Source organism: the organism of the source record quoted next, unplaced genomic scaffold, assembly GCF_019419815.1.
Source record: "Pyrus x bretschneideri cultivar Hongxiangsu unplaced genomic scaffold, Pyrus_bretschneideri_v1 Contig76, whole genome shotgun sequence".
NCBI lineage: Eukaryota > Viridiplantae > Streptophyta > Magnoliopsida > Rosales > Rosaceae > Pyrus > Pyrus x bretschneideri.
In genome coordinates this window covers 3,244-14,547 of record NW_025999816.1, presented here as the reverse complement: position 1 = coordinate 14,547, position 11,304 = coordinate 3,244, and the positions used below count along the sequence as shown (strand labels likewise).

Sequence of the window (11,304 nt, the reverse complement as noted above, 5' to 3'; positions counted from 1 at the left end):
ATTACATGAGATTAACGGGATTACACGAGATTACGTGGGATTAATATCAATTAGGAATCCTATCTAAAGAACGAGAATTCTCTCCGGATACTCTTCGTGGAGATCCCGGAGATCTTCAAATCGTATATTGTACAATCAGTTTTCGTTAGGTATTGTTCATATTTAAAATAATTTTTAATTTCATGATATACGATAAACAAATACAAGGATCCTTAGGATCCCCACAATCCTCGTTCAAATAATGTTAAGCAGCAGGTCTAACTTTGGTGGCGTCTTTCTCTTTCCGTCATGCCATTCTTGTCGTATAATTCCTTCCTTGTCTTATTAATCCCTTATCCCTCGTAACTAAAAACTAGAACGCACCGTTTGGTTTTCTTTTCTTTTTATTTTGTTAGCATATTATAAAATATAAAAAAAGAAGAGAAAAACAGAAGATGAGAGGTGTGAATTGTCAAAAGACTCGCAGGCAGTCTCAGTCGTCCCTCTTTCCCTATCACTTCACTTGGATCTTTGCTTTGCTTTCGCTTTTGTCTTTCCCTGTCTTTGATCTGCACTGCAATTCTCCCTTTTTCTTCCATTTCCCATTTTCCATTTACAATTGGGAATGGGAATGGGAATGGGAATGGCATCGGGATCGCATCCTTGATTGATTGTTTCATCCTTTTCTTTGAGACTTCATCTTTTCCTTATATTTATCCAATTTTAAAGAGACAATATATTGGTCACTTGAGAGTGAGAGTGGGAGTGAAACAAACAGAAGCGGTGGTGGTGGGCGGTCGGTGGTTCCTGGTGGCAGTCAGCGGCGTCTGCTGCTCCTGATTAGCTGGCACAAGGAGTGCTGGAGTCGCGCAAGAGTAATGAGCTTGTAGTTGAAAGAGCACAACACACACTGCTTTAATGGGGTCCGAGCAGCACAGATTCCCTCAGCAGGAGCTGGTAATGCTTCTCTCTTTCTCCCCTATTACCTCTTTCTCTCTCTAGACTCTATGTTCTGTTTGATTAAGAGAGAATAGATAGATACTGTCTTGACGCTGGTGCTGCTCTTTGATGGATGGGGGAGTGAGGAGAGGAGAGAAGAGTGTTAGATCTGGGGCCATTTTGCAGTGTTTGGGTTTTGTTTTGTGGGTGTCAGTGTCAGATCTGGGGATGACTTGACTTGATTTGCATTGTGTGGACGGATCTGCTTTAGTAAAATATAAGTTAGGATGTGCATGTTTCTTGCTTGCCAATCATTTTCCAGTTACAACATCATACCCAATTTTATCTAGCTGCGGTTGTCATTATCTCTCATATAATGCTAGTGCGTGCTTCCAATTTCTGAGTGTTGTTATTCATCAATTTCGAAATAATTTCTCCCATAGTTTGTTGCTTGGATCACAATCTATACCAATGCATTATCCCCAAAAAAGGGCCCTACAAAGTTTGATTTTCCTTATGCATTTAGATGTTGGTTGCTTTGCGTAGTTAAATGGAACGGATGCATAACATCCAGAATGTTTCTGAGTTTGTTTTTTTATATTTGAGACCAATTTTAAATCTAACTGATAATGCCCATTTGCATTTTTACAGAGAAAGAGATGGGGAGGATGTTGGGGTGCATTTTCTTGCTTTGCCTCACAGAAAGGAGGAAAGCGCATAGTGCCTGCAACTCGCATTCCTGAAGGCAATGCATCAGCAAATCAGCCAAATGGACCCCAAACAGTTGGCCTGACCAACCAAACAACGTCGCTGGCTCCTTCTCTTCTTGCTCCGCCTTCTTCTCCAGCATCATTTACAAATTCGGCCCTTCCTTCAACAGCGCAGTCTCCTAGTTGTTTCTTGTCTGCCAACTCACCTGGAGGTCCTTCATCCACCATGTATGCCACTGGGCCATATGCCAACGAAACACAACTTGTCTCTCCTCCTGTTTTCTCAACCTTCACAACTGAGCCGTCCACTGCTCCTCTCACTCCCCCACCAGAGTTGGCTCACCTAACTACTCCATCTTCTCCAGATGTGCCATTTGCTCGTTTCCTCTCATCTTCTGCAGACATTAAAAGTGCTGAGAAGGCCAATTACATTGCTGCAAATGATCTTCATTCAACATATTCACTCTATCCTGGAAGTCCTGCTAGTAGTCTCAGATCACCAATTTCAAGGGCATCAAACGATTGTTCATCATCATCTTTTCCTGAGCGTGATTTCCCCCCACATTGGGATCCGTCAGCTTCTCCCCAAAATGGTACATATCCAAGGGGTGGTTCTGCCAGGATGTTTGGGCATGACACAGCTGGAGCTTCTGTGGCATCTCAAGACTCAAATTTCTTTTGTCCTGCTACATTTGCACAATTCTATCTGGATAATCCGCCATTTCCTCATGCTGTTGGAAGGTTAAGCGTGTCCAAGGATTCAGATGTTTACTCTACTGGTGGGAATGGAAGTCAGAACAGACACAATAGAAGTCCCAAGCAAGATGTGGAAGAAATAGAAGCGTATAGAGCATCCTTTGGGTTCAGTGCTGATGAAATTATCACTACAACACAATATGTGGAGATTTCTGATGTGATGGAGGACTCGTTTACCATGACACCTTTTCCCTCTCATAAATTACCTACAGAAGAAAGTATGGAACCGACATCTGTCATTGAAGGACTAAAGGCACATAAGACAAAAACAAACTTGCAGAGTCAGGAGAGTCATAAATCTGAATCAGATCTTGATGAGGGTGGACGTTGTGACTCGCTCATGTCGTGTACTGGATCCGAAGGTGAACTGTTATAACTTTTATTTAAATGTCTCTATTTTTCTCTAGTTTTAAAATCAAGTAGGTAATGAAGTAAACAACTAAATAAACAAAGTTCTCAATTAAGAAAAGTCACTGTTTGACTGCTGGTACTGCTTTTTCAACCTGAATTAATCACAAGCCTCTAATCTATACATGTTTTCTAAGCACCGGATGAGGTATTAATCTCGTTTAAGTGTGATTCTAGTATATCTCTTTCAGCTTCATTCATGTACATCTAAATAAGTCCTATTCATTGATTGATTTCATTTTCGCCAAAAGAACTGGAATTTATGCTGTTGGTGCCTTTCACGCTTCTTTATCGAGATTTTGGAGGGGACTAGCATTTACCCTATTCATTTTGCAATATTTTTTTTTATTTTTTTTATTTTTTTTATTTTTTTTCCAAAGCGCCTGTTGTTGTCATGGGTGCTTTTGAAATGGAAGAAAGTCAAGGGCAGACATAGAAAAGTAATCAGGGCGAGAGTTCTGTGGGATGAATGAGTGTTTCATCTCACTTGAAGTCTCTCTCTTCCCCCTCTGGTTCCTCTTTTATTTTAGATAGTAATGTTCCTTTCTTGTATGACTCAGATCACAAATCATGGAGGCAGTCTGGTGATGTCTCTCGATCAAGTACGCCTGGAATCCGCATCATGGCCAATGAAGAGGAAATTTTTTCAAAGATGGGGTCTTCTAAATTGAGCAGAAAGTATCAGATGGGTCAATCTAGCTCAGATGCAGAAATTGATTATAGAAGGGGAAGAAGCTTACGAGAGAGGAAAGGAGAATTTGCGTGGAATGACTAAGAGTAAGCAATAAAGCGCATTATTAGTTGTTTCACGTGTGTTAATTTGATGTTGTGTTTTTGCTTACGTTTCTGTTTGGTGTTGTGTGATAGGTGGAATGATCTAACCGATTATGTAACCTGTTATTTCAATGGTGTGTAATCCGGTCTCTGTGATTGATGAATGCTGTTGCTGTATGTGAATGAAACAAATGGTATATGTGTTTGGTGAAATGTGGTTAGACACACACGCACACACACACAAACCCTTTATGCAAAGGGATCCCAATTTAAAAAAAAACAAAAGGGGATTAGGTGTGGGACCCATGTCACATCGAACTTTAACGATCCGAATTGTCTATTTTGTAATTCTTGATTCATAGATCATCCTTGCAAAAATTCAATTTAATCCAAAACCATTTGGCTATTTAATTATTAAGATAAAATTTCATTGTTTCTTATATAACAAAGTATTTGTTAATTTTTTGAACCCAATTAGATGTTTTAAATATTTCTGATTTAGCTAATATTTTGCAAGGATGATGTATAAGATGTAACTTGAAAAATACACAGGATCATTAAAGTTTGATGTGGTGTGGATCTCATAATTAATCCCTATTTAAAAACAAATGGAAATCCCTTTTCTTAAAGGAAAGATCCCTTCCATCAAATATATTCAATCAATCAATTCGAACTTTTGAAATTTGATTCAACGGTTACAAATAGGAGATTCATTTATAAGTTATAATAGCTTTAACCATTAGATTAAATTTCAAGGGCTTCGATTAGGTGATTGGATTGATTTGGTGGAAGGAATCTGGAGATGATCCTTTTCTTTTCTTAAAGGCTTCCTATATATAATTATATTATAGGAAACTTTAACGAAAAACTTTTGATATTGTTTATTTTAACAAAAAATTATATTTTTACACGAAAAAGTTAATCCTAATACTATTCACTTTATCCTTTATTTTGTAATTAAAACTTAAAGTCAATTTAGCTATTGTTCTACCCTAAACCATTTCGATGTACGTGGTCAGATAATGGGAGATATAAGGTCTTTTCGCTTTGAGTGCTGTGTTTTTTTTTCCTTGCCCAAGGTCCAAAAACAGAGAAAACTTGCTAAAGTAAGCTGGGAGGGCCGAATCAAACGGCATACAGATTAGGAAGATTATCAGCTATATAGTGTTTCCCGTGTAGTTATGCATCAAAGACGATTCCAATATTTTGTTCAAGTGTCTTGATTATGCAATATTGATTCTCATGCTTCTACTGTTTGTCTGGCTCGACCTACGATCATTTTCCTATGTAACTAATAACTATTTTGTTTGGCTATTACAACAATCTCAACCAATTTGTTCTTCCTGATTGGTGTTCTGAAGGGTTTGAATCAGAAATTGAATTTTGAAGGAGCTTATGATTTCTGGTAATGGTGTTGGGTGGTCTCGGAGTTATTCAGAGGAGCCTACGGCTGCAATAGCTCTGCCATATCGACACTTGTCCCGACCTTGTTGACACTTGCACCACGTCCACTTGCAGGTGTCAACGATAGTTGGAGGAAATAGAAAGAGTTTCGTTTGGAATCCTTATCTAGTATCTCTGACTCCTTGGTTGTCGAGGGTATTAAGATTTGGGGCTAAAGAATTCCAAATTTCCTATATGGACATGGAGGACTCGGGAGTCAGGACCATACACTCTATCCTTTCCTTGTTGCAACTAATGTGAGTTGTCCTCTGGTCCCTCGTAGATCTCATATATAGATGAATGATAGGTTCCAATTCCAGAAACCTATTCAACCTTAACCACAGAAGCAGGGTGCAGCAATGGAGAATCGCGAAATGGAGAAGACGAGTATTTTGTTTTTGTAGAAGTATATTTTTAATTCCTCATATCGTTGGAATGGAAAGTGGAGCTTTATATGATAGCCCGATACACTGATGTGAGCAGCCACGTAGGCAATAACAATCAACTATTAAAAATAGAACTAGAAGGAAATGCAAATTGCAATGAAACCCCAAACAATTACAAGATCATAACAATACTTTCTCCTTCAAAACTTATCTTGTCCTCAAGATTACACTGCACATTCTGGAAATCGAGCTTTAAATGCCTCATAATCCTCCCAAGTAGCATCGACAGCATCTTGTCCTTTCCACTGCACCAAGAGTTGTACCCCAGCAACCATCCCTTTCTTATACATCCTGCGATTTAAAATTGCAACAGGTTCCACCAATTGAAGACCATCCTCAGTGCTCACTGGTAGTGTGGGACTTGGGATCACATTGTCCCCTAGTTGCTTTTTAAGGCAACTCACATGGAAAACTGAGTGAACCTTGGTCTCTGGGGGTAATTGGAGCTTGTAGGCTACGGTTCCCACTTTTTCCAGCACCTTATAAGGCCCAAAGAAACGAGGTTGTAACTTGTGGTAACTGTGGGGAGCTAGTGACTGAAGTTGGTAAGGTACCAATCTTAAGTACACCATATCTCCTACCTCAAAATGTCTCTCAGTCCTCTTCTTATCTGCCTGCAATTTCATCCTATTTTGAGCCATTTCCAGATTACTCTTGAGCACAGACAATACATTATCCCTTTCTCTGAGTTTTTGCTCCACTGATTCCAGCCTTGCAGTGCCTTCATAAGGTTGCATAAGTGGTGGTTTTGTGGTGGGGGAGGGGGGGGTGTTGTTGGGGGTGGGGTATCCATAGACCAGTTCAAATGGGGAAGTCTTGGTTGAAGTGTGATAAGAGGGTTAAAGCACCACTCAGCCCAGGGAAGCCACTGAACCCATTTTCAAGGTTGCCTTCCCACAAAGCATCTTAGGTAAATCTCCAAACATCTATTCATGACCTCAGATTGGCCATCACTCTGAGGATGATATCCAGGGCTCATGCATAGCTTTGTCCCTTGCAATTTGAAGAGCTCCTTCCAAAAAGCACTCACAAAAATAAGATCTCTATCACTCATAATAGAGCTAGGCAACCCATGCAGTTTTAAGACATTGTCAATGAACACTTGGGCAACACTAGTGGTAGTGTAAGGGTGAGAGAGTGCAATGAAGTGTGCATATTTGGTTAATCTATCAACAACCACCATAATAACAGTTTTTCCGTGATAATTAGGCAGTCCCACTACAAAGTCCATACTCACATCATGTCATACTTGCTGTGGAATTGGTAAGGGTTGTAAGAGACCTGGTGATGAAATGGTTTCGAATTTGTTCTGTTGACACATAGCACACTCACTGATGAAGACTTCGACATTTTTTTCAGTCCCTGCCAATAGAAACCTTTCTTGATTTGATGGTAAGCTTTCACCACCCCTTGATGGCCTGCAACTGGTGTGGAGTGATGTTCTTCCAGAATCTTGTGTTTCCATTGCGATGAAGGGCTTAAAACCATTATTCTCTTGTAACATATAAACCCATTGTCAATTGAGTATTTGGCAAGGCTAGGAGTGGTGTTGCCCCTAGAAATGCAATCTGAAACTTCTTTGAATTTTTCCTTCACCCATTCATCCTTCTCATTATGTCTTCGAAGCTCATCTATCCACCCAAAATAGGGGTAAGAAATGGCCGAAAGCTCCACGGTACCATCATCAGTGTTTTTCCCCTCACTAACATGAACTTTTGATAATGCATCTACCACCAAGTTCTCAGCCCCTCTTTTGTACTGAATCTCATAGTCGAATCCTAACAACTTGGAGACCCATTTCTGTTGGAATGGTGTATTTGCCCTTTGTCCCAAAAAATATTTGAGGCTGCTATGATCAGTTTTGATTATAAAATGTCTCCTTGGAGATAGTGCTGCCACTTCCTGATTGCATAGACTATGGCAATAAGCTCCTTTTCATAAGTAGAAAGAGCTTGATTCTTGGGACCTAAGGCTTTGCTTGAAAAAGCAATAGGCCTGTTATGTTGCTGCAACACTGCGCCAATGCCCCCATTTGAAGCATCACACTCTAGTGTAAAAGGTTGGGAACAATTTGGCAAAGCCAATACTTGTGGTGAGGACATGATTGATTTAAGGCTGGTAAAGGTAGTGTTGGCTTCATCATTCCAAAGAAATCCAGTTTTCTTGGTAAGGTTATAAAGAGGTTGACAAATCCTCCCATAACCAGATACAAATTTGCGATAGTACCCAGTGAGACGAAGGAAGCCTCTTAGCTCCTTAACAGTTCTAGGTTGGGGCCATTCTTTGATGACGTGTAGTTTGGAGGGATCAGCAACCACTTATTGCCCAAACACAATGTGACCAAGGTATTCAACACTCCCTTGGCCAAAAGAACATTTTGACTTCTTAAGAAATAATTGTTGGTGCCTTAGAATTGAGAAAACCTTCTGCAAGTGACTTAAATAAGCCTCCCATGATTGACTGTAAACCAATATATCATCAAAGAAAACAAGTACAAATTTCCTAAAATGAGGTTTGAATATGTCATTCATCAGATTTTGGAAGGTGGCAGGGGCATTAGTAAGACTAAAAGGCATCACCAAGAACTCGTAGTGACCCTCATGAGTCCTAAAAGCAGTTTTCTCAACATCTTGTGGCTGCATTAGAATCTGATGGTATCCAGATCTTAAGTCAAGTTTGGAGAAATAAGTGGCACCAAAAAGCTCATCCAATAAATCATCAATAAGGGGAATATGATATTTATCCTTGATTGTCAATGCATTTAACTCTCGGTAATTAATACACATCCTCCATATGCCCTCCTTCTTAACCAACAAAACAGGAAAAGAAACGGATTGTGACTGGGTCGAATAAACCCTGCCGTGAGTAGTTCATGCACAACTTTTTCAATCTCCGACTTCTGCAAGGGTCTATAATGGTAGGGCCTGATATTTGGGGTTTTTGCTCCATGACATAGAGGTATATGATGGTTGTGAGGCCATGAGGGTGGAGGTTGAGATGGTAATGCGAAAATGTCCCCAAATGCATCTAATAAGGTATGCAAATCCTGCAACTGGTGAGCGTTGAGATTGCCAGCATCAAGTGGCGGACCCGCCATAGAATATAGAAACAGCCCCAAGTTGGAATTCGAGAGGTCTTTATCGATGTGTTGTAAGGATACCTCCTGAATCAATGGAGTGGCAGGTGCATTATGACACAATTTGTAGTGTTGATGATGCTTAGTAAATTCCATGGTAAGGGATTGGAAGTCCCAAAGTATAGGACTAATTGTAGATAACCAGTGAACCCCGAGCACAATGTCACAACCCCCTAATGGTAAAGAATACAAGTCAACAACACAGTAATAACCCCTAACATTCAAGTCCATTGCCCTGCAACAACCTGAACTTTTAAACTTGCCACCATCAGCTATCATAACCTCAAAAGGTTTTGTTGGCAGAGCAAGATATCCCCATTGTTTAAGCAATTTAGAATCAATAAAGTTATGAATACTGCCTGAGTCCATAAGAATGGTAACATAGTGGCCATGGATAACTCCTTGCACTTTCATTATGTGGAATGTTCGTTTAGCAGTAGTGCCATAGAAGGCGTATTCACTTAGTTGCATATGAAGCAATTCGGGGGGGAGCTCCTCAATTCCCCATCAGTGTCACCCTGAACATAGCAATTATCGTCCACATCAAGCATCAACAACTGTTTAAGCCCACATTTATGACCCGGAATCCATTTATCAAGGCAGAACCAACACTCACCTCTCTCTCGTTTTTGTTGTATTTCCGCAGGAGACAATTTCTTGACACCGAAGTTACCCGGCTTAGGTGGTGGATGGAGTGACGGAGTGGGTAACAGTGGAGGAGGTTTAGGGGGTTGGAAGGGTTTTGGGATAAAAGGTTTCAACTCAGTAAGCTTGGCATCAAGCTGAACAGCAATTGAAATAGCGTCATGAACAGTCATTGGTTTTAACAATTTCACATCGAATTTCAATTCCTTCTTTAGGCCCCTTAAGAAACAACTCTTGAGTAACACAGGACCTAAATCACAAGTACGAGTGGCCAAACGGTGAAATTCACTGATATAATCCTTAAAAGTACCTGTTTGGCGTAATTTGAAGAGGGATTCAGCACTGTCCTCAAATTCCAGAGGTCCGAATTCACGACAGAAGGCCTTTGTGAAATCCTCCCAATGTGGAGTGGAAGGGGTGCAATCTATCCAGCGAAACCATTGCAAAACCTCACCCTCCAAGTGAAAAGAAGTAGTGAGGATGCGCTGGGCATCAGGGGTTTGATAGAAGGCGAAGAACTGCTCAGCCTTATAGATCCAAGCCAACGGGTCGTCACCGTTCACAAAACGAGGGAAATCACAACGAGGAGACCACGGTGGTCAAGGATTGGAGACCCCAGAAGCAAGGATCTAGTCAGGAGGTGGATGGAGATGCTCAATCGCCTGCAGATCGGTGTTGGAAGAGACGACAGAAACAGAAGGACCGGCACCAGGAACACCGAATTGAAGTTCGCGGCGAAGTTGCTCGAAGTAAAGAGGGAGTTTATGATCGAAGGGGTTAGACACCGCTGAATCGATTTTGGAATCAAGGTTGGCCATGGAGGCCTCAAGGGCAGTGACACGACTATCCATGATGGAGAGTTGGGAATTGCTAGTATGGCGGGGCATACAACGGAAGGGAACCGGGATCGAGGAAATGGGTGATACTAATGATAGGTTCCAATTCCAGAAACCTATTCAACCTTAACCACAGATGCAGGGTGTAGCAATGGAGAATGGTGAAATGGAGAAGATGAGTACTTTGTTATTGTAAAAGTATATTTTTAATTCCTCATATCGTTGGAATGGAAAGTGGAGCTTTATATAATAGCCCGATATACTGATGTGAGCAGCCACATAGGCAATAACAATCAACTATTAAAAATAGAATTAGAAAGAAATGCAAATTGCAATGAAACCCCAAACAATTACAAGATCATAACAATGAATAGGGGAATAAGGCTCCTTCTTCCATGAATTCCGAAGTGGATGTTATTTTGTGCATCGAGAGTGATTGTAAGCATATTGAGTATCACAATTCACAATAAGAAAGAAAGTCTTTTAATAAATTAGCTAGAGACAAGGGACTACCTACAAACAAAGACTAAATATTTATAAATGGGATTTGATCCGGTAAGATCGACTTGGACGACTGAAATTGAACGCCAATTTAAAAGCACGCGTAGAAGAGTAATGTAATGATAGAGTGTTAAGTATGCACGCAGGGTTTTTGCTGATAACATCACAAAAAAGGGTCTTGGTTTGGCTTTCTGATTGCCATTTTGGGTGATCGAATTGAACTGGTAATAAAATGGCATTCACGACTACTTTCACTTCAAACACACACACACATTGCATTGTTGCAATGTGGAAGCAACAATGCAACGATGATAGACATTGAAATTTCAGTGAAATAAATATTGATCAATGTATTAAAATTACAACCTTTATTCATTTCACCTACATCACACACTCATTTCACATACAATTTCCACTAACTTCACCAACCTCACACACTTTTTTCACCTATATCACACACTTATTTCACCTACATCACACACTCATTTCACCTACAACTTCCACTTACTTCACCAACCTCACACACTTATTTCACCTACATCACACACTTACTTCACCTACCAACTCCATTTATTTCACCTACAACATCCACTCACTTCACCAAAAAAATGGATGGTGGTGATTCACTTTCAAAGCCTATAAATAGGCTTCTCCATCAAGAGAAAAAGAAAAAGGAATTGACATCACACCAAAACCTTGAAGCTTTGGAACTCTAAAGCTCTCAAGCAAAT

General features: G+C 40.3%; 2 protein-coding genes across 4 annotated transcripts; one reads left to right on the top strand and one right to left on the bottom strand.

Annotated features, from left to right (window-relative positions):
• Positions 1-449: 449 nt before the first annotated feature.
• Positions 450-5,064, top strand: LOC103961796 (uncharacterized protein At1g76660). 3 transcript variants are annotated; one of them, XM_048574940.1, is made up of 4 exons: positions 450-936; positions 1,570-2,746; positions 3,353-3,569; positions 4,928-5,064. In XM_048574940.1, exons 1-3 carry the CDS (start codon positions 898-900, stop codon positions 3,565-3,567), a joined length of 1,431 nt encoding a protein of 476 aa, XP_048430897.1. In that variant the 5' UTR covers positions 450-897; the 3' UTR covers positions 3,568-3,569; positions 4,928-5,064. The 3 variants fall into 3 exon arrangements, with proteins under 3 accessions (XP_048430897.1, XP_009372683.2, XP_009372682.2); XM_009374408.3 differs by lacking the exon at positions 4,928-5,064 and adding an exon at positions 3,660-3,779; XM_009374407.3 differs by lacking the exon at positions 4,928-5,064 and having other exon boundaries at positions 3,353-3,779.
• Positions 5,065-7,320: 2,256 nt separating this feature from the next.
• Positions 7,321-10,087, bottom strand: LOC125472902. Its single transcript, XM_048574978.1, has 6 exons — positions 9,899-10,087; positions 9,208-9,763; positions 8,238-8,950; positions 8,035-8,103; positions 7,879-7,915; positions 7,321-7,772 (listed from the first exon to the last, which is right to left on the bottom strand). Exons 1-6 carry the CDS (start codon positions 10,085-10,087, stop codon positions 7,321-7,323), a joined length of 2,016 nt encoding a protein of 671 aa, XP_048430935.1.
• Positions 10,088-11,304: the final 1,217 nt, after the last annotated feature.